Source organism: Dioscorea cayenensis, chromosome 18 (assembly GCF_009730915.1).
Source record: "Dioscorea cayenensis subsp. rotundata cultivar TDr96_F1 chromosome 18, TDr96_F1_v2_PseudoChromosome.rev07_lg8_w22 25.fasta, whole genome shotgun sequence".
In the NCBI taxonomy this organism is placed as follows: domain Eukaryota; kingdom Viridiplantae; phylum Streptophyta; class Magnoliopsida; order Dioscoreales; family Dioscoreaceae; genus Dioscorea; species Dioscorea cayenensis.
The window spans coordinates 19,964,234-19,987,565 of record NC_052488.1 but is presented as its reverse complement, the minus strand read 5'-3'; the positions used below and the strand labels follow the sequence as shown (position 1 = coordinate 19,987,565).

Here is a 23,332-nt window from a genome sequence, read left to right as displayed (position 1 = left end):
TCTCAACCAAAATTTCTATATTCCAATTAAAATCAATTATTAAAGTCTCACTTTATAAAAAGCTCAAGCAAGCCGAAAAAAACACACTCGATTACTTTCAGTAAACAAACACTGATTTGGATGGGTAACTTTTGCCACCTTTGCTTAATTAATTGCTTTGGCGGGTTGATTGTTCAATTTGGAGACATGTTCATAAATATTCATCAACAAATGGCCCTTTTTTTTTTCAGTTGGTCTCACCGGATCCAATGGTCGGCACGCCATTAAATCAATCAGAGTCTTTCCCAACAAGCAATCAAGAAGATTCCATCTCTCGCACGTGACTCTCTGACACATTTGATCCTCTTGTTTCTCACATATCACACACATACTCTCTCTCTCTCTCTCTCCCCTTCGACACGTGTAAAGAACGGTCAGGATCTCTTCTCCTCATCAATCCCACGGCTGTCGTGCTCTGTCACGGGATTCAATTTTTTTTTACTTTTTTTTTATCCGTGTAATTTTTTTATAAATAAAATCACTGGTTACCAAGTTGTAGTTGCTTGCTTAATAATTAATTAATTAATTAATTAATTAATTAATTAATACATAAATGTTGATGTTTATGGCTGCCTTGCTGTCAGATCTCAGTGCAGCAAAAGCAACAGCGACAAATGAGTTACTATTTGACTGATTGCAACTTAATAATAAATTAGATACCCACCCAACACCACCATCAGTTCGTTCGTGAATCGTGATGTTATTATTATTTATTATTATTTACAAACATTAATAAACCGTGTCTAATTAAAAAAAAAAATAGCAGTTTTTTGGTATAGTCTAATGATAAATAAAGCATATAAAGTTCTATGTGGAAGGTTAGAGAGGTCAAATCCATTCAAATGTCAGTTTTTTTTTTATTTTATAAAAAATAAATAATTAAAAATTTGTAATTTAATAAGAAAACTAAAGAACTGAATTATGATTTTTTGTAGAAGAAGTTACCTTCTATGTATATGTTTTGTATTATTATAACTCATCTATGTATTATATTTCAGCAATTGTCTTGGTGATATTATTTAAATTTTTATCATAATAATAATTGATTCACCACCTAACATGAAAAATTAATTTTATATTTTTTTAAATATTTATAATTTACTTGACATAATAATGATTATTATCATCTGGCAATTATTACAGCATTACTAATCAGTCTTATCGACAATTATTAAAAAAATAAAGATTTATTTTAATAAATAAAATGAATTTTACAGCATTACTTTTTTTTTTTTGGTGCGAGTAAATCTAAAAAAATCATTGGAATAACTGGATTCAGCCAAGACAGGTCTCTCTACTTGGTCCCATGACAGGGCTGGATGGAGGTCCTCCATTTAAAAGAAAAGCATTTAATTCCTCTTATTTCATCCCCATGATCCATCAAAAGGCTTGAATGTTATTAGTCTTACAATTCAACCTCCAATCAAATTCCATGGAGGTAATAGTACCATTTTAAGAAAATTTTATAATACCTTGACATGAAACAACCTTAAGTCATGTTTGTCATTGCTTAGTGCGGAGTTGTTGCTTAAGAAAACATTCTTAATTTATTAATTAGTTTTCAAACTAAAAAATTGTCTTACTTTGAATATGGTCCTTTTTTTAAAAAAATTAAATTAAAATTTGTCACTTCTACAATCACTCTCTATTTTTTTTTGTTAATTGAAAATTAATAGTTATTTTTTTATGACACTGTAACTGTTTTAACTGTCTCACCAACGGCTAAATCACCAACGTCCATACAAGATCGGACGGTCAAGAATCCATCATCATGAGATGGGATTTAAATATTTATCTCGTTTTTAGTGAGTAATTAAAACTAAAAATGGCAGCTTTGGCGGGATGTCACTTTCCTTAAAACCCAGTCTTAAATCGTTTTTTTGTTTCTCTCTCTTTCTAGTTCTTGGGCTCTCTCTCATGGCGATCTGGAGCCCTAGATCTTGCTCGATGTTGTGAGGTCTCCAGCTCGTCAATGGCGTTGTGGAGAAGCTCTTCGCCCAGCTTCGCTTGCTGCCCAAGCACCAGATCCGGGATTAGGTGGGGTGATCGGGGCGCGCCGTCTCTTTCCACCCACTTTGCTCTCTAGGGTTTGATTGTGCTATGTTTTTGGTTGAATCTTGTTGGGACTTTGGCAAATGCAGTGGGCTTTTGATGAATTTTTGGTGGTTTTGGGGTTGGAAATGTTGAAATATTACTGGTTTTGTGGTGTGTAAGTGGGGTTGTGGGAAGTCTGGCGGTGTTGATGAATGTGTGGGATTCTAGGGTTGATTGAACTTGGATTTTTGGTGTTGTTTGTGGTTGTTTGATCTGGTTTTGTTCTAAAGATATGATTTTTTTGGTTATTTTGAGTTATTATAGCTGATACGAGTTATATTAAGAGAATTTTTTGTCCAGGAGTTACTAGCTAGTCATGACATGGTTTTGAAGTTGCAGCTGGGGAAAAAAAGGTAATCTTGCTGGCGTTTGTTTGAGTTGGTAGTAGACCACCGAGAAATACAGCAAGGTTGCTTGTGCTTGATCCACCTTTGAAATGAATGTATAGGTTCTAGATTTTTTGAGGTCAGTGGTGTTTTAAATCTTTTCTTCCTGGATTTGATACAGTATTGGGTTTTATGAGCTGTTTCAACATTAGGATTTGAGAGCTATCTGGGCTTGTTTTTGAAGTTTTTGATGTGGAGAATCTCTATCTTGTTGTGGAATTTAGGATATTAGAATTGGATCTTTAAATGGATCTGGGTCGATTGAATGAATTTGGTCAACTTTAGAGTCCAGCGATTACTTTGTTTTTCCCTGTTTTGCTTTAGTGAATAGGAGGAATTTTGTAGATGCTGCATAATTCATTAGATTCTATGCCTATGTGTTCTTAGATGCACCACTTTTGATAAAGGAATGAGCCTCTCTAGTCTTATTCTCACCACATTGCTTTTCTTTTTGGGGAATTGAAACATGGATCATGCCCGCTAATTTTACAGTGCAGGGTAGTCATTGAAATAAAAAAATATCGGTTAGAGCTGATAACTTGTTGGTTCGGGAAGAATGTCAAGGGTGCCTAAATGGAAGGCTGAAAAGACGAAAGTGAAAGTGGTTTTTCGACTTCAGTTCCATGCTTCACATGTAAGCTTTTCTTGCTTTCTTTTTTATTCTAGGAATTTGCTTGGTCCAGGGACTTGTCTTAATTATAAAGAGTGGAATGTTGTCATTGGTTATAACCTTTTTCTCTCCTCTTTGTATGTGGTATTGTTGCGGTGATTTGCTTAGGAACTTTTGCTATTCCTCTTTATTCAGTCTCCTATTTCTGTCAGAGAAGTAATCTTCCTATGGATGAAAGATTTCTTGGTCAGGTGCATTACACCAGGTTATGTTATAATGCGTATGTTGTAAAACTGTAACTTCACAAACGCCTGGCTCACAAGTTTCTTGACTGTATGGCATTTTCTTTCCTTCTATTTGTCGTCATTCCTTTTTGATAGATAAGATACACGGGATTGATTAGCACCCCTTGTTGTTTTCATGATTGTCCACTTCTAATTTTCATCATAAAATTCTATCCAAATATCAATTATTGTCAGAATATTTATTGTTTGAGTTTGTCATACTAACCTTACAGAACTTTTACTTTTAACTCTTCTCCAAATCTTTTTAATTATTGAAGCATTTTATAATAAGAATGGTTAACAATATGGTGATTTTTCCCATCTTAAATTTTAGATAAAAAGTGTATAAATGCCATATTTGTGTTTTGTGTATATAACTCTGTATCTAACAGCTGCCACCATAGAGAGTGTGGAAACTCCATTATCTGACTAATTTGCTGACTTTTGTTGTCAGAATAGGGTTACTTCAATAGATTATTGTAGGCATTCGGATTAAAATTGTTGTTTTTTCATGTTTATTCCATAAAACATTAGTTTTGTAATAGACTAATAATTGGACTCTTAGACGCTGTTGTGTTTAAAGGTTAAATGATTTGACTCCAAAGTTAGAATTTGTTGAAATTTGATAATTTTAATTATGTTTCATAAAGCCAAGGCTTTCGCTTTTTCAGAAGCTTATGTTCTATCCCTTCAGATTCCTCAACCTGGATGGGACAAGTTATTTGTGTCCTTTATCCCAGCAGACACGGGGAAAGTGATTGGCAAAACAACAAAAGCTATTGTGAGGAATGGGAACTGCAAATGGTCTGATCCTCTATATGAAACCACAAGACTACTTCAAGACACAAGGACCAAAAAATATGATGACAAGCTATACAAACTTGTTGTGGCGATGGTACTACCTCGTACAGTTGAATCGTAATATCATAGATATTGTCTTCATCCTCTTTTAAGATAGCTAATCGCAGCAGACCGGGTCCTGTGTTAGCTATAAATTCATGACTTTGATAGCCTGGCTCACTTATTGATCTCAATGGTTCCAGGGATCTTCCAGATCCAGTCTTCTTGGGGAGGCCAATATCAACCTAGCTGACTATGCTGATGCATTAAAACCTTCTTGTGCTTCTCTGCCCCTGCATGGATCTGACTTTGGAACAATTTTACATGTGAGGCTGCTCTCTCTCTCTCTCTCTCTCTCTCTCTCTCTCTCTCTCTTGCTGTTATTTCTGAACACGTTCCATTTGCTTGCTCATGTTTGAACCATTTATTGTTTATTAAGAGTTGATGTTAGGGAAAAATAGACATGTTGATATGAGTGTTGCCACAGTCAGTTTAACCATAATTGTTACGTGCTGCCATAATGCCTATTGAGGATCTTCATTGTCTTTGCATTCTTAAATCTAGCTTAAGTAGAAATCCTTAATGTTTTAGTTTGTTTATTTTCAGTTTTAGTTTTTTTAAAAACTTGAGGATGAGATCAAGATTATCTCCTGTGTAGAATTGTATTTACTCCTTTCTTATTTCAGGTCACAGTCCAGCTTCTAACGTCAAAGACTGGCTTCAGGTGCTACTTCATTTATTATATGGCTTAACTTATTTTCAGAATTACAGGTACTCATTACGTGTGTTTGCATTTCACCAGAGAATTTGAACAACAAAGGGAGCTCAATGAAAAGGGGTTTCAGGTGGTATCAGGCCACAAAAATCTTTATCCTGCTGATAGCAGAGCAGCTTCTTCTGAGGCAATTATTGGACATGAGGACAAGGTCTGTGAACTTGGACTCGAAATCTTCATTTACGTATGCGTGCCATTTTTTCCATCAGCCTTTGTAAATTGATGTATTAATGATTAATAATGTACCTTGTTTTTGGCATTTACTTAATTCTTTTCCCCAAGACTATAATCTCTCTGCATTGTATGAGATATGGTGAGAAGGAAATTAACATGAGATAATTATTTAATGCCCTGGCTCTTTAGGAGTTGTTTTCGGTAATCATGTTTTGAATTATGGCTTTCAACCACATCTTTAGCCTCCACAATGAGTCAATGATTTAAAATAATATAATTTAGTTTAACAGGATACTTTTACTGAGATTCCAAGGCTCCAATAGTATGTGTAGTTCTCATGTCACATGAACTATAGCTAGTCCCAGATTTGATTTCCCTTACTATAGTTCTTAGTGTTAGTGGTAAATAATTCTTGCATTTTCTTGAAGCAGGCCAATGCAAAAGTTAGGTTTAAAGCAGATTCTGCTGAATTACCTTCAGTTGAGGAGGCTGGAGAATCTAATGAAAGCTATGAAGATTCTGCTACAGGAATTGACGGCTCATCTTATACATCTGATAGTTTTCATGCGGAAAAGAATGATAACTCTGGAATACCTGAAATTGATACCCTAAAGAGCACAAATTCTGGTGACATTGGGGCATCTCCCCATAGTTCAAGTCTTCCTCCTGAGAAAGAAGGCCGGAATGACAATACTTGCTGGGCACGAGGTTCCAATGGTTGGATTCATGGATGGAGTTCAGACTATTCCGTAGACAATGATCTAGCTGTTGCTTATGAGGAAAACAATAGGCTCAGAGCAAGACTGGAGGCAGCTGAATCAAATATTTCACAGCTTAAACTTGAAGCAAGTTCGTTACAAGCACTCACAGATGAATTTGTTGTGGAAACTCAAAAACTAACTCATCAGCTTGCTACTGAGCTCACTTCCGGGGAAAGAATGGCTGCAGAAGTCTCCAAATTGAAGTCCGAGTGCTTGAAGCTCAAAGGTGATGTTGAAGAACTAAAATTTGCTAATGCAATGCACTTCTCCTATTCCCCTGCAAGGAAACTTGAAGCTGCACCTGGGGTTACTCTGCAAGATCGACAATTGTTGTCTCATGAATTTCAGATCAAATGGCTCCAAGAATTATTGCTCATTGAGGGTCAAGTCAAGGAAATTCAAAACAAGGCTTGCCTTGGTTACCATGAAAGCGAGTTTAATTTTCTTTATTCTGATTTTGAAGTTCTCGACCGTCTTACGCAAAATCTTAAGCAAGGTATGATGGAGGCCACTTCGCTTAGATTGGTTGAAGGCTTTCAGAATAAGGGGAGTCAGAGTCTGCGTGCTTTGCAATCTGATTGCTTTATCCAATGTCAAACATTGGAAAGATCTTGTGGGTCTCATCATCCAGATGGCAGGTTATACTACTCAAGTGGTGATCATCAAGTAGATCCTATAGCAGACAATGCTATGGATGGGAGAATGTATGAACTTCTTGGTGAACTGGAGTTGTTGAAAACTGAAAATGAAAGCCTCACAAAGAAAATGAACCAGATGGAATGCTATTATGAATCTCTTATTCAAGAGATTGAGGAAAACCAGAAGCACGCCCTGAATGAGTTGGAGAGCCTCAAAAGTGAACGTGGTACTAGCCTCTTTACAATTTCTGCTCTCCAAAATCAAATAGAAAAGTTGCACCAAGACATGAATGAACAGTACATCAGGTTTGCTGAGGATAGGCACAACCTAGATTCTCTCAACAAGGAACTTGAAAAGAGAGCTATTATATCAGAGAATGCTCTTAAAAGGGTTCGTCGGAACTACTCTGTAGCTGTGGATCGTCTTCAGAAAGACCTTGAACTACTCTCATTCCAAGTTTTATCTATGTATGAGACAAATGAAAGCCTTGCAAAACAAGCTCTGACTGATGTTTCTGATTTTCTTGTTCATTATCATTCTGATGATAGTGCAGAATATGCTCAACAATCTTCTCAGTACCAAGATTTCTACAAACAGAATGGCGCAAGAATGTATCCAGACACTATACTTGTGAAGCAGGAGAAGCTACTTGCTTCAACGCTGCATGGTCTACCGCAAAACATCACCCAAGAAGTAGACCACCACTTTGGCCTTGCTGAAGAAAGCAAAGGAATATTTCAAAAATATGGATCTGTGAATTTCGAGTTGCCAATTATTGATGAGCATGTGAATGGCGTGAAGTCAGAGGTGCATATGGCTTCTCAACAAAATAACATCAAAGGGCAGAATTATCTGGTAGTTCCTAGTGGGATATCATCAGTAACTCCCAGCAGCAATGAGCTTGTAGAGATGTCCTCCATTACCAAGTCCTATCTTGGCACTCCGGCAACTGTTAAATGTACATCATTAGAGATTCAGAACAAATGTGCTGAACCAGATAATCAGCTTGCAGAGCAAAAAGATTCTTTGGAAGAATTAAGATCATCATCGCATATGCTGAAAAGCCTTCAGTCGAAGACCGAAGCTGAACTTTCAGAATTATGTGCACTTAACCTGCAGTCTGAAGTTTTCTCCTATGTCATAGAAGAAACTATTCATGATTTGAACGATGTGATTATGCACATGAAAGGTAAGATGAATGAACTTGAACAGCAAATAGAGTATTCGAATGAGATGAACAGATCATTTAGGTCTACGCTGCAAAGTGCCAAGGATGAGGCCAGAATATTAAAGGAGAATGAAATCAAATACATGTCAATCTGTGATGATTTGACATTAAAAAGCCGTATTCTGGAAGCAAAGTTACAAGATATTTCAGAGGAGAATACATTTTTTATTCAGAAGGCTGCAGAAAATGAAAGATTGTTAATGGAATACAGAACTCATGAAAGCAAGTATAATGCTTTGACTGAAGAAAGAAAGGAACTTGAGTTATTTCTGAAACAGGAGTTAGTAGAAAAGCAACGTCTTCAAGCTGAACTTAACTCTGCAATTGTAAACATTGAATCTTTGAAAAGGGATTATAATGAGCAGTCCTCTATCAATGATGAACTGCTGAAAACTATTGTAAATGTCAAGGAAAAGCTGGTGAGTCTAAGTTATGTCTTGGCTTCTTCTGATGATCAAATCAATGATCCTACACTTGACATTGAGGATGACGTGGAGAGTGGGAACTGCAGTGATATTTTCTTGCTTTTGAAGCAGTTACAGCAGAATGCGAACAGGAGAATTTCTAGAATCTGTCAAGAGAAGAAGGAGATAGAGCAACAGAGAGATATTGTTCAATATTCATTAAAAGATTCAGAATATCAGCTTTCATTGATGAGGCAGAAGTTTGAATCGGAATTGGATGAGATAACAAAAAAGCTAGAGTTTTCCAACTCTGTAGTGGAGAAGCTTAAATTAGAATCAGAGGATATTGCACAGAAGCTTAAAATTAGTTCAGATGCCGAGGAAAAATATGCTATGGAGAATCAGGAATTATTATCAAGTTTAGAAGTTTTGAAAAATGAATTAGAACATGCTTCCAGCGAAAACACAGGTCTTGTTAGACAGCTGCAGCAGTTTGAACATGACTCTAGGGAGCTTGAGAGGCTGAAACTAGATTTTACTAATTGCATGCAAGAGAATAGGACATTGATGTTATCTGTACAGGCTGGCAAAGAAGCATCTATCAAAGTGGAAAATGAAATCAGAGGCTTGGAGGAAAGGTTGAAATGGACTCATGAAGAACTGCAGTCAGAACAACAAGAAAAAATGGAACTTGAAGCTTTGATTTTCGATCTTACGTCACAATCGAAGGAGAAAGCACAACTTTTGTTCTCTCTAAATGAACAATTAGCTGAATTGACCCACCTCAGAGAAAGGGTATCTGATCTAGAATCACAGAATTTCGCATTACAGCAGGATTTATCCCTGAATGAAGAATGCAGGAGGAGGATAGAAGGTGAAGCTTTGTCTGTGCATGCCCAATTCACTGATCTGGAATCTGTCCTCATACAGTATTCTTTAATTGCAGACATTGAAGTTACATACTTGAAAAACCACTTCCATTCTAGGGTGATGGAACTTGTTAATCAAGTAGATACATCAAAGAATGACTTTAATGAGCTTCATTTGAAATATCTAGATGTTATTACTGCTCTGAAGAAATCCATGATTAATGAAGCTCAATTGCAAGACGAAAATGCAAAATTATCAAAAGCATTTGATTCGCTCAAATCTGAATTTGACATGCTTATTTCTGAAAGAGACAAGCTTGTTAATTGTGTGAACAGAAAAATTGATGTGTTGACTGAATCTGAGGATTTGAAGCCCAGAGCTGCAATTGAAGCAGATGATAGACAAGAAAGAAACAGATATGAAAATGAAATCAGGAATTTGACAAATCTGCTTGTGAGTTTTGAAGAAGAGATGGACAACCTAAGATCCTCAAGGGATGAGTTAATAATTACAGATATATTACTTAGATCTAAGATTGATGAACAGCGTGCCGGAATATCAGTGCTGGAGGCCTTGGATGCTGAGCTGAGAAAACTACAGGAGCAGAATAATGACCTTGCGTATAAGCTTTCTGAACAAACTTTGAAGACAGAGGAGTTCAAGAATTTATCTATCCATTTAAGGGAGCTGAAAGACAAGGCAGATGCTGAATGCAATCAAGCTCGTGAAAAAAGGGAGCATGAGGGATCTTCACATGCAGTGCAAGACTCATTGAGAATTGCTTTTATCAAAGAGCAGTGTGAAACTAAGCTTCAAGAGCTGAAAACCCAGCTGTATGGCTCCAAAAAACATGCAGAAGAAATGCTATATAAATTGCAAGATGCTATCGATGAAATAGAGTGTGGGAAGAAAAGAGAAGTTTCTTTTGTGAAGAAAATTGAAGAGCTGTCGACTAAGGTCTCTGAATTAGAGGCTGAGCTACAGATGTTACTGACAAACAGGAGGGAGTTAGTGAAGGCATGTGACAGAATGAAAGCTGAATTGGAATGCACTCAATTAAGCCTGGACTGCTGCAAGGAAGAGAAGCTAAAATTTGAGTTATCTTTGCATGAATCTAATGAGGAAAAGACAAAGCTTAGAGTTGAACTTGACTTGGTGAAGCGACTGTTGGAAAATATGTCCTCTACCACAGATGTCCAATCACAAAGATATCGTGAATCTGGTACTCATAATGCTACATCAATTGGTGAAATATTGAAAGATGGGGAGACTGGCTTTTCAGTTCATCAAGAAGCACTTTGTAGAACTGGAATCACAGATAAGAATGATAAAGTACCTCTCGAGACAGTAGATCCTGTAAATATTGCACCAAGAAGCCAATCCTTTGACAGGTCATTTTCATCAGGAGAAGAGAAAGATTTAATGCTGGTTCGTGTTGATGAAAATTCACTTAGAGTAAACTTAAAGGTAATATCAGTAATATATCAGTTGTTTGATATATTCTTTATAATATTGATGTGCTTATTATTCACTTTGTTTCTAATTTTAATTTTTATTGCTTTGCATATTTATTCGTAGATGTAAATCCTCTAGGCCATGGTAATGCCCCGTCGTCTATCAACTTATATTGCTAAGAAATTCAAAAACCAATATATTCTACTTTTCTTGGACCATTACAAAGGAGTTTAAGATATCTAATGTTATATCCATATCAACTTTCAAAAGTCAGAATTGCATTTGTAGCATTAGAGGGTTTCATTTAGTTTTGTATTTTTTATTCTCTGATGTAATTCATGCAGATTTTCTCCTTATCCCTGCATTTTCTATTTGTTATAAAGTCCTGTCATACAATATAATAAGAAAACGTTGTCAAATTCCTTTATAGCCACCATCCCTCATGCGGTTGATTTGCTTGTTGTTGTTATTATTATGCTAGAATTTTATGAGGCGCATGGTCTGGTCTTGTGCGTAGGTTTGTGAATTGAGAACTCAAGAAACTTGTATAATAGCAAATTCAATATTCTGTTAAATGTTTTTACATTTAATTGTAATGCATGAAAGATTTCCTTCTCTGTTTTTGTATTGAAAAGGATAATTTATGTCTTTTGTAAAGCAGGACATTGTGCATCTTAGTTTTCACATCTTTCATGCAAAATTTTGTTGTCTCTGTTCTTAACATGGTTTGCTTGATTTGTATTTAAATGTTTTTATTAGCTTGCTTAAAGAGTATTACTCTTGCTCAGGTTTGGTTAGTAAATTCTATTCTTATCACAGGATGGCCATGTGTCTGATAGCCTCCATACGCAACATACCCTTCTAGAGAACGACACAAAACACATGGATGAAATGAAGGAGCATTTCAAAGAGCAGCAAAGACTGGTTTCGGAAATGAATCTTCTTCACAGAGAGGTATTTTTGCTTACTGAAATTTGCTTGATGATTTACCATCAAATAAAGTTGCAGACAGAATGCTATTTCCCTTTTAATAATATGAAGTTGTCTATCTGATGTCTTGGTACTTTGGTTCAATGTCATGGCTGGACGTCTGACCTTGTCGTTCCTCCAATTTAACGTAAAGATTGTGGTCATAGTTTAAATGAGATTGTGGTACTAACTATCCAACCTAAATCCATCAGTGGATCCTTTAGGTGTATGCTATTGTCTTTCATGGGCCTTTAAAGCCAAGAACCATGATTAGCACTAACTGTCAGCTTGTCTTCTGAGTGATCTCACATCCATTCTGTGATCCAAGTCACTGCTATTATTTTCCCTGAAAGTTCTCAAGTTTAATGCTTTCATTTTTATTTTGTTAAGATCATGCATTAAAATGCTGTGTTTTTTGTAACCACATGGCACAGCTGGAGAGGTTGAAAAATGAGAATTTGACTTCTCTTCTCCCCTTAGAGGATCATAGTCTTGATCAAGCTCTTCAAGGTTTAGAACGGGAACTATCCCAGCTTGAGAGAGTAAGCACGATTTAATAAGTAAAGACTAATCAACGCAATATCCATTCATCTGGAGCATTTAATGTGTTTTTTTCCTATTATTTCTTTCTCAGGCAAATGAGCATTTAGGAAATATATTCCCCCTCTTTAAAGACTTTTCTGGTACTGGTAATGCACTAGAGAGGGTGCTAGCTTTGGAGCTTGAACTTGCAGAATCACTGCAGGTGAAGAAGCCAGACACCCGTTTTCAGAGGTTAGTAATTTATGATGATTTCCTGTCAAATTTCTTTCCAATATCCTGTGTTTGTCAAAGTTCAAGGTTGTGATTGCTCTGAGTTTATTTTACCCTCTTTAGAGATTTCTTGGCATGTCCATCCTGCCACTTCTACAATAACAATGTAGTCTCAGCATTCATCAAGAAATTAATTTGTATAAGTTTCCTTCTGATTTGTTCTTTTGATATGAGAACTGCTTATCTAAACTCAAAACTGATCCTGATTATAATAGCAAAAACCTTCTTATTATCATCTAGATTTAATTGTCTCCACAATTCATGCATTACATGCTAAATCACATTGAAGTATCTCATCATATTTTTCTTCCATTTTTCCCCTCTCCTCTTCTCTTTCAGCTCATTTCTTAAACAACACAGCAATGAAGAAGCCGTATTTCAGAGCTTTAGAGACATCAACGAGTTAATTCGAGACATGCTTGATATAAAGAGAAAAAATGCAGCTGTTGAAACCGAACTCAAAGAGATGCAAGATCGATATTCACAGCTTAGTCTGAAGTTCGCTGAGGTGGAAGGTGAAAGGCAAAAACTATTGATGACATTGAAAAACAGAACACCGAAGAAATCATAATATATAAGTCAACGAGAACAAAGCCGGATTTTTACTGTCGGAAAGATGAGTACAGTGGATTAGTGATCGAAATGGAGCTTCTGTAGATATATACACCTTAGCTTTTCATTGAGGATCACATGCAGAGCTTCTGAGATGTCTCTTGGATGATGTATATACCATAATCTGTTGTATTCTGGATTATATATATATATATATATTATCGATATATTATCGATATCAAATGGCCTTGTGCTGTATGGTATGTATTTTCGTAATCTTGTATAATTGGGCAAACATATTTTTTTGCTATTGTGACTAACTCTTATCAAATTGCAAGTTATTTTTCAGAAAGTGTTGTATGTTCATCTACAGGTCATCTTGTGATATCTTGCAAACTTCTCTAGTCACCAACATAATCTCATAATGTCTTTGGTTGGAAAAGAGAAAAAGGGGTGATAGTGTCCATATCCACAAATTTCAATCAGAGGTTGCATTAAAATAAATCATTATGGATATAGAGCCTAACTAAAAATTTGTGTTTAAAATATTAGTTTTAAATGTTTTAATTAGCAAATCTTTTTTATATCGACAAAAAAAAATAGTTTGTTTCACTATTTATAACCACAACTCACCCTCTTTCATCTGCAAATATGATTGTGAAATTATTTTCTAAATTTTACTTGTTTGAAACTCAAATCAAAATCCTCAAAACTGAACTTCCACTAAACCAAGCAATTGAAATTGAAATTACTGTACAAGGGTCATTTCCATGCCCATTGCACAATCAAAACTAAATATATGTCAATAATGAACTGACTGAAAATTTATTACATAAAGTATAGAAACTGAAGTCATATACCTGAACTTTCCACAACATCTTTTGAAATACAAGCAACAATACAACATAGATTTATGTCCAAATACATAACAAATCAAAATAACATCCCTCAAAAGGCTGAATAGCAAGGATAAGAAGCAAATGCCACTTTTCAGTTGATTATACAGTAGCACAGCACCAGTGGTGCAGCTTCATAAAGAGAAACCAGCTGAGAAATTTTTTGAAGTACTTCTTCACTGTACATTGCTAGGCTCTACATTCTAACATCACCTATTTTCTTCTTAATAAGCCTACAACTACCTGAAAAGCCAGCAAAACTCTGCAACAGTCTGGCAATTCTTATGTTTGGTTACCTGCAACTGAAGAAGGTAATAGTTTAAAGATTCAAACATCAAGGACCTGACAGCCAACAAGTTCTGCAGCACCAAAATTCTTCGTTGCGATTGCCTTCCAAACATCATTTTCTGCGTCACTTTCTGCATCTGTTGATGAATCCGAACTATCAACAGAGGACGAAGACGAAGTTGAAGGGGCATATTGCATAGGCTTCTGCAAGTTGGCTTGCAAAATTGCAGTACCATTATTACCGTCTTTTGTGATCACATGGAGTTTCCCTAAAAAATTAGCAAGCAAATACGGCGACTCGGAATCAGTGAAATCACAAACTGGAACTTTTCTGATAACAACTTTCCAAGCATCCTCCTGATGATCATACATCTTTATTTTACCACTGTCCAAAGTACTAGAAGGCTCCAAGGCATATAGTTCTCCATCCACTACAACACTCAACTTAGTCCCTGCCTGCCTAGCAGGCCAGCCCTCTCCCATTCCGGCCGGCATTTCTGTCCATGAGCTTGTCTCGGGGTCGTATACTTCACCTCCAACATCAACAAAAAAAGGCCAAGAATATAAGCTCTGTGGCACACACAACTTTCCCTGATATGAAGTCAAGCCAGTTGCAATGGGCTTTAGCATCTCTGCCAAAAAGGCGGTAGGCAAGCTATGTGCTTTTGAGAATGGCATGTTTGCAACCTCTGTCCATAGACCAGTTCGGGGATCATATACTTCAGCTGACCGTAGAGGAGTTAAGCCACCTCTTCTAATTTTATTGACCCCACCCACAACATATAGCTTGTTATTCAGCAGGCCTGTTTTACAAAAAGCCCTGCCCGTCGACATGGAATTCACCTCTTGCCATAAATTTGTGCAAGGATCATACTGCCAAACACATTTCATGGTTGAGGTCTTGGAAAATCCTCCCAACACATAAAGGCAACCATCAACAGCTCCAATAGCACAACCGCAGTAAGGCAACCGGTCTAATGCATCCCTTCGTCCAAGCCAGCTCCTAATGACATCGCCAATCTTCAAACTCGATCCAATGATATTCCACATCCAGAAACCAGATAAACCTCTTTTAGGTTCTTCCTCATGAACAACATTGGGCATTGGTGGCAGCCTCTGCCACTTTCCCGACTGTGGTTCAAATGCATGCCAAACCAGTTTATCTTCAGTTTTCGTCAGGACATAGAGCCATTCTTCAGTTGTTCCAAGTTCTTTCCTCAGCTGAAAGACTTCAGAATTAGTGATAGCAGCTTTCCAGCTCCTCGAAACCAATTTGACATTCAAGTATTGTATTCTAGGCAGTCTTGCAAGAATCTGAAGCGAGATTTCATCAGGCAGACAAGGGATGAGTCTTGGATACTCATCATAGTGACCCGAAAGACATCCTCATCCTCTTGCAAGCTTCAACCTGAGATGCTCCACCATGCTCTGCAGCCATATTACTGTTACTAGGCAAGCTCAACAATGACCCCATCACAGATCAAACCCCTTCCCAACTATTTCCGTTAAAGAACCATGTCCACCATTGAGTTCAGTACCACAAATAACCAATCTGATAAGAGAGATTACAAAGATGGACACATCCCCGGAAAATCATGAGAATATTAGAGAAACTGTAAAGAAAAGAATCATGAGAATATAAAAGATTTCTAAAATATTAAAACAAATAGATGACTTGATCATCCCTTTTATGCATAAAGACAGAGTTAGAAGCAAGAAATCAATTTATAAGTCTGAAAAGTCTTTGAAAAACAATTTAACTATAAAATCAAGTATGAACACAATATATAATTTACAAGCACCCAAAAAAGAATATAAAAGATTATAAAAATATTAAAAGAAGTAACTAGATCATCTCTCATAAGCATAAAGACATGATTCAGAAGCAAGATATCAATTTTATAAGTCTGAAACATCATACTCTGGTCTTTGGAAGAACTATTGAATTATGACATCAAGTACGAACACACCATATAATTTGCAAGCACCCTTTTTCAACAAACAATTTTTTTTTTTTTAAAAGTCAAAACAGTAAGATAAGGTGACATTAATCTCCCCAAACATTCAGAGAGAATTTTTTCTAGAAAAAAAAAAGAACATATGATAAAACAAAACTTCTTTTGAATATCTGAAGAGAAATATATTGGAAATAGCAGGAAAAAGAAGGAAAAAAGGGCTCTTTTATTCAATTGTCAAACATATAACTATCGAACCACAGTTCACTTCAAACGTCACAAAATCAAAACAATGTGATCTAATGATCCCTTTAAGTTAATCAAAAAAATAATCAACAGGAGAAAAATCCAACCTTTTCAACAGATCACCATTTTTTCCTTTTATTTTGTAAGGAAAAAAACAAAGATTCATCAAGATAACACCTTAACCGTAAGCATCAAAATTGCAAAAGAGAACATCAAACAAGAGAACATAAAACACCATAAAAAATCGGAAAAAAAGTAGAAGAAAATTAAAAGATTGCACAAAATTACAAGTCAGAGCCCCCAAATTAACCAAACAAAAGTACCCAAGCTCACTCAGCAAACTACAAAACTCGACCAAACAGATCAATTAGAAAAATTCAATATTCAAATTCATTTCTCAAAAATCCCAGCTTCAGACCAAACAAAAAAAAAATCCATCAAAATCCAAAACTTACAAAAAAATCAGAGCATTGGCACTGTTCTGAAGATAAGAAAACCAAAAACATATTCAATCAGAAAGGGATCTAAAGATTACCGCGCAATTAGATCCGATGCCAAAAAGCCCAATTTAGGGTTTTTCCTAATTCCTAGTTCGCAATTTCCCAGCAGCTTCGATTGTTACGAAGAAGAAGGAGCGGAAAAGGCGAGTCTTTGAGCTCTCGAAACTCTCGATTTATACACTTACCATTGCGTAAGGTTACCGCTTTCCTTATATATATATATATATATATATAATATTGTTTTTAAAGTTTATACTTTGCCACCCTTGAAAAATATCAATATTATTTGATGTCTATCTTTTTAAATATTAATCCTATTTATCATTCCTCTTTTAATTTAATTTAATTTACTATTTTAAAAATAATGTTAGCATTTTAATTTAAATTAAAAATATTTTAATTTATATAAAATTATTAAATATAAAACGTATAATTAATTTATATAAAGATTCGCGATGCAAATAATATTTAAAAAAAAAATCAAAGAGTTGAATTAAAAACCTCCTATTTATATATATGTACGTCGCCTGGGGTGTAAAATTATCCAAAGGAGTTCAGAATTCTTTTCCTTTATATGTACTTAGTTTTTTTAGTTTATTTAATTTTATTTTATTTTTTGTGGCCAAGCAACGTTGCGACGGTGGCGTTATTCTAAAGTTTTGTACCACTTTTTAATTCACAAATTCTTCAATTTATCGGTAATAAACCACTAATTTTTTCATGATTGACATTAAATTTTTTTTTTTTTAAAAAGCGACAAGCATTATATACATACATGATATACAGTGATCAGATATTGATGGACACACTCATAACTAATAACTCAATATCTAATGTTTATAATAAACTTTGAACTTAAATAACAACCGAACGAAAACGAAAACTAGGCTACGAGTTTTTGGTAATGTTTATATTAAACACCTTCATGTTAAATAAATAACATAAATGCAAAACGGAAAAGAAAAACACCCCTAGTTCCTATCACTATACTTCTCTATTCTGGGAAGGATCTCTTATTACTTATGACCCTAGAAATGTGCAATTATCTTGCCTTTTCCACTTTTATAAATCATTAAAAAAAATATTAGGATTTCATTAGAGAACTTACGTATCATAACCTTGAAATAATTAGCTTTTGCTTGAAGGTATTAATATGCACCTAAAACACATTTAATACAAATGTGAACCTATGCTGGTCCACTTCTAAAATTCCATTTAAACCTATGCCTGTAGTATTGTAATTAAAAAAAAAAACTCATGAGAATCATTCTCATGCCCAAGTCATGGTCTCTCACCAGTGCATTTGGTTTGAAGATTTCACACCTCATCACTAGTCATACAAATGTAATTAAGGTAAGGATAAATCTTTGCTTACCTCCAACAAAAAATAACCATAATATATATATATATATATATATATAAAAGACCTGGTTAGAGACTAAGGAGTCATTTAAAGAGCTTAAAATTTAATGGGAACACAAAGACTTCTTAAAGGAGCAAAACATCTAGCAACCCCTAGAGTCAAACAAGCAAACTACACTGAGACAAAATGACTTGAGACTTTAAACAAAATGGGACAAGAAAACAAGTAGATTCAGAGCATATGACTGACAACATTGATGATGCAAAGCTGAATAAAAGCATGTTACTTAATAGGGTTGTTGGAGATCAAATGGTTCAACAGATGAATAGAACTATGATAAGATCCTGCATTGATGACATTATCTGGTTGGATTAGAACAAAAGATCCATAACTGTCAAATTTCATCACTGAATCCAGAAATCAAGGCTTGGTAAAAACTGGAATGGGTTTCACAAGCATCTTCAACCTCAAACAAGCCAAACTGAGCTGATTACCACATCACATCCACAAAACTAGCACACCATGACTAGTCTGGCTGCTGCTACCATGTAAATGAGACATCCTTGTGAAGAACATTGTTTGTTTATTCCCTGATGGAGGGGCGCTGCGCTGGAAGTTTGGCCGCAACTTGTTCATCAGATAAGGGCAAGTAGTAGATCCTCGGAGTGGTTTTAGTCTTTCTGAATAAATCATCAAGGGTCACAACAGGTGGTTCCGGTTTCTTTGGCAGTGGTGGAGGTGGTGGAAGTTGTTCCCTTACTGGTGGTGGGTTAGATAGAGGTGGGGGAGGAGGAAGGGTGGGCGGGGAAGGTAGCTGCTGCCTACCATGCTGATGTGGAGAAGGTTGAGGATGTCGAGGTTGTTGAGAGGGAGTAACTGTTGGGATAGCAGGGCTGGGTGTAACAGGAACAGGAGATTCAGGAGCCTCTACCCGTGCCTTCACTTCTTGAGGATCCACAAATTCGGCAACGAGCAAACGACCTCCATTTGGAGGCCACTGGATATTGTAGACAGCATCCCGAGTAGCTATGGCCTCTTCTACTGATGAATACTACATCCAAGCAACATAAACGACATGTAAATCACGAATGTGAAATCAGAAAATGGAAGTTTTAGATGAGGCAGGGTGGGAAAAAAAAGCAAAACATAGTAAAAATCAAGTAATAATGCATTGTTTATTGAAAGATGCTGATATATGCCATTTCAAGTAAATGGGAGCATCAAATTTATACAAGTACAATGTATCATCAATAATCCCAGAGACCTAATCTGTCAGTTAGGCAAAAGACTGGTTAACAGATGTCACATATAAGAATATTTATGTCATAATTCTACAGCTGCGCAAGTCTGGTGTTTTATTGCACTAGAATATAAAAGCAACAGAATTGAGAAATAATCTTTACTACGAACAAAAACATACTTCTTCTACTTCCATAGAAATAATAGACTAAGAGATCTACCAAGTGCATACTAACATTCCTCCCATTGAACAATTATTGAGCATCTGAAAATTAATGTGGTTTGAAGAGGGAGTAAATTCTTAAATTGCTCCTAATTCTACAGTAACTCACATGTCAAAGCCTACACAGGGTCAAACAAACAAGCAGATCATAAAAATGTAAGAGTTGTTTAATTCAGACAGGAATGGTATCATTTTTTGGCCACACAGATATCTATGTGGGCATTGACCACACGATGCACTTCTGGACGAGTGGGAAAGAAAAAATAAATAACTAAAATGAGCAGAAGGAGCCATACTGTCACATAGCAGTGTGTCTTGATATGGTCCATCCAAAATTCAGAGACTGATCCTGTTTTTGAAAGCAGCTCCCTTACTGCTTTTAGAGTGAAGGGACGCAAAAAGCGATCAATTCGCAGAGAAGTTGTGGCAGATTTCTGTGAAGGTGGAACTGCAATGTGTATCCGCAAAATGCTTAAACCACATTCAAATTTCTAAAATAGAGGATATATGTACTTTTAGATCTAAGAAAACCTACCAATACGCTCTTTTGGTGAACCTCCACTAATTGTTGAGTCAGACCTGGTAAAATTACGCCTAGGAGTAGGCTGAGATGCATCCTTTGGTGTATCGGATGATGTAAGGTTCGGTGTTTGTATATTGGGCACTTGGACAGTCTCTGAATTCCAACGCCGCTGCCTTTTCACAGGCTCCTTGACCTCAGCAGCTTCAAGATTTATGCAAACAACTTGGTGGATAAGAATGTGAAAAGGCATAACAAAGCTCCATCCATAAGCATGCACATTCAGAAAATTGTATAATAATTAAAATAGGATGTCTTCAAATGATTGCATCAAGGGATTCCAAACGAAATTTATACTTGGAATAGAAACAATGATATATTGGATCCAAACATTAACCATGTTACACACTTAAAAAAGACATCTCAAAGAGAACATCATAAAATTATCCACAGATAAAGCTACGAAATAGTCCTCAAGATATTAAATCATTTTAATAAATAGCTAGTTTTTTTATCCAGGCCCTGGCAAAAGGATTCTGGATTCAGATTCAGTCATTCAGAGAAGAAGAGATGAATTAATAATATCCTAGGGGAAACTAAGCACTGCAGTCCACAAAGTTTTCACTTGGAGATATTAGTTTTAATGACAAAGCAAGTGCCAAAAGTCAACCATGCATAGCTTGCCGGATGAAGAAAGGTACTACAACTGTATTGGCATAGTCATTAAAAATTGGTAAACAAAACATTAGTCTTATCTAAATCTAGTGCAGGCGTGTGCACATAGTAACATTTCCAACCTACACTTGAAAAATCATATTTCTCAAAACAAAAGGAATATAGCAAGAAAATGAAACCAACTACATATACTTCAAGCAACTTAACATTAAAGGAAAGAAGACAGATTACACTATATGACATTCCAAACAATACATTCACAAGGAATTGAATGAATACTGCAAGCAAAGAGAAAAGATTACCTTCTGATTGTCTCTTCCCAGCAACAGGTGCAGGTTGCATGTCTTCATCAGCAGCAATAATCTTTTTATCAAGAGTGCAGCTGACTTCCACAACATCAATTGCACTCTGGTCTCCTTTATCATTCACCTTGTTAAGTTCACTTTTCTCTTCCATTCCAATACTTTGAGAATCAACATGCTTATTCTCCAGGACATCCTCTTCCATTGAGTTAACATTAGGACTTCTATCTAGGTTTAATTTTTCTGGTGCCCCTTCATCCATACTATCGTTTCTAGTGTCAAGAACCACCACCTCAGTATCACATTTAATGTCTCTGTCTTCCAATGAGGCATGGCTCTCACCAGGCTCTTTATCACCATCCTTGGGGTGCATATAATCACCAATGGGAGGACAATTGCCCGATGATGGTTGCACCATCTCTGACTTAACAACTTCTAGTTCTAAAGGGAAATTGTTAGCATTGAAATTATCCTTTTGTTCATTCTTTTCATTAATTGACACATAATCAGTAGAAATTGATTCACACTTTACTTGAAACTCTAAATTGCTGACCTCAGATACCTGGTTGATTTGCTTGGACGCGCTGAGCTTGACATCCACAAGAGGAGGCTCTGAATCCATGATTTTATTGTCGCTTGTAACCTGGGCGCTTGAACCTTCCTGAGTAACTACACTTTCACTGACCGCCAGGCTGCTAGTTTCTATAGGCATATTGTTAACAGACATCTCCTCAACCGTCCCAGTGGAACTTGCAGTAGGGATCTCATCCTTGTCTTGTGTTTGAACATCCTGATTGACATCTTTGTCACTGTTACAAACATCAATGGTAGTTACACCATCATCAGTTTTCAAGTTCTTTTCCACAGCGACTCTGGCATCATCTCCTGTAGGTGGTTTCTGAACTTCCTCTTTATCACAGTTACCTAAGGGATCAGAACCACTACTCTCCTCGGCTTGCTCTTCTTGTGCAGGTGGCTTCTGAACCTCGTCTTTATCACAATTATCTTGGGGATCAGAACCATTACTCTCCTCAGCTTGCTCTTCTTGTGCAGGTTGCTCTTCTTCCATTTTAGATTCATCTGCCTCCTTGCGAAGAGCTTCATCCAGCCTTCTCACTAGTTCCTCCTTCAAGCCCCTTAGTGGATATCCCCGCTTTCGTAGTTCTTCCTTTAGCTCAGTCACCTTCCATTGATCAATCGGTCGGTTATCAAGCACAGGATATTTAGAAGACATCTTTCTGGTTAGCTGAAAAACTGACCCAGGTTAGCATGCAAAACACAATAATAATATAGTTGCAAAACTAACTCAGGTTATTCTCCAAAAGCATAGTGATCATAGAAAATCACAACAAGAGCGAGAAGAGCAGAAAAAAACTTTCATATAAACTAGGCTACACTAGTGTCCATGTCACTATGGCCAAATCATCAAGATAGAGCATAAATCAGAAGGGGATAAAAAAGGGGCAGTAGAAATGTCTATAAGAATTCAACAGCAACCAAACAAGTAGTAAGATAGAAAACCCCTAAATCCACAAAAACTGAAACTATCCAGAAACAATAGAAGTAACAACAAGTAGCAAAACAAAATGCAGTGCAAAAGAATTTACCAAGCTATTGACTTTATGGGCTGTCGACCGTGAGACTTCAACCTTACCAGAAAATCAGACCCCAAATCCTAATTCCACAACAAAGAAGCAACAATCAGCTTGAAAAAAAGAAAAAAAGAAAAAGGAACGATCCGCTCCAACCCTAAATTTCTGAAGCGAAGCCAAGGAAAGGAGAAGATGGGAAACGAGGAAAAGGAAAACTTTAAGGCAAAAGAGAACTCACCAACTCTATCAGTCACATGAAACCGGATACCAATCCTGCAAAAAGCTTCAAAAGAAACCGGATTCCAAAACCCTAATGCCAACAGAGAAACCAGTATCAACTGAAGAAATCAACGAGAACTCATCCCATCAAAATCCCCATGAAATTAATCTCCAAGTTCCACAGACCACCGCCGACGATCTATTCATGAAAAAAAACAAAATTGGTGAAGAAAATCGAGCAAAAAGGAAGCAATGGCGGATGGAACAACGAACTGTTTCTAGGGTTACGAAAAGGCGTCTAAAACAACCAATGCTATGGATTTGTGAAGATGATGCGGTTTTTTTTTTTCATATATGCCCTTCTAAAGTTTTTAATTTAGAAAAATATCCGAGTTTGTAATTTTCATATTCACCCTCAAAA

The 23,332-nt window shown here is 36.2% G+C and overlaps 3 protein-coding genes across 4 annotated transcripts; 1 reads left to right on the top strand and 2 right to left on the bottom strand.

Annotated features, from left to right (window-relative positions):
- Positions 1 to 1,922: 1,922 nt before the first annotated feature.
- LOC120282103 (golgin subfamily B member 1) lies at positions 1,923 to 13,239 on the top strand. 2 transcript variants are annotated; one of them, XM_039288844.1, is made up of 11 exons: positions 1,923 to 2,076; positions 3,012 to 3,153; positions 4,108 to 4,308; positions 4,457 to 4,579; positions 4,940 to 4,977; positions 5,056 to 5,179; positions 5,634 to 10,571; positions 11,379 to 11,513; positions 11,963 to 12,070; positions 12,163 to 12,302; positions 12,681 to 13,239. In XM_039288844.1, the coding sequence occupies exons 2-11, from the start codon at positions 3,076 to 3,078 to the stop codon at positions 12,910 to 12,912; spliced, it is 6,117 nt and encodes a 2,038-aa protein (XP_039144778.1). In that variant the 5' UTR covers positions 1,923 to 2,076; positions 3,012 to 3,075; the 3' UTR covers positions 12,913 to 13,239. The 2 variants fall into 2 exon arrangements, with proteins under 2 accessions (XP_039144778.1, XP_039144779.1); XM_039288845.1 differs by having other exon boundaries at positions 1,924 to 3,153.
- A 459-nt stretch (positions 13,240 to 13,698) lies between these two features.
- On the bottom strand, positions 13,699 to 16,959 carry LOC120282233 (F-box/kelch-repeat protein At1g22040-like). Its single transcript, XM_039288994.1, is given in 3 exon segments — positions 13,699 to 15,455; positions 15,457 to 15,629; positions 16,814 to 16,959. Coding segments are annotated over 2 exon segments (1,434 nt in total). The 5' UTR covers positions 15,552 to 15,629; positions 16,814 to 16,959; the 3' UTR covers positions 13,699 to 14,116.
- Positions 16,960 to 18,318: 1,359 nt separating this feature from the next.
- Positions 18,319 to 23,253, bottom strand: LOC120281657 (apoptotic chromatin condensation inducer in the nucleus-like). The gene is made up of 6 exons (XM_039288348.1): positions 22,931 to 23,253; positions 22,708 to 22,775; positions 21,101 to 22,346; positions 20,139 to 20,327; positions 19,900 to 20,051; positions 18,319 to 19,192 (listed from the first exon to the last, which is right to left on the bottom strand). The coding sequence occupies exons 3-6, from the start codon at positions 22,332 to 22,334 to the stop codon at positions 18,725 to 18,727; spliced, it is 2,043 nt and encodes a 680-aa protein (XP_039144282.1). The 5' UTR covers positions 22,335 to 22,346; positions 22,708 to 22,775; positions 22,931 to 23,253; the 3' UTR covers positions 18,319 to 18,724.
- Positions 23,254 to 23,332: the final 79 nt, after the last annotated feature.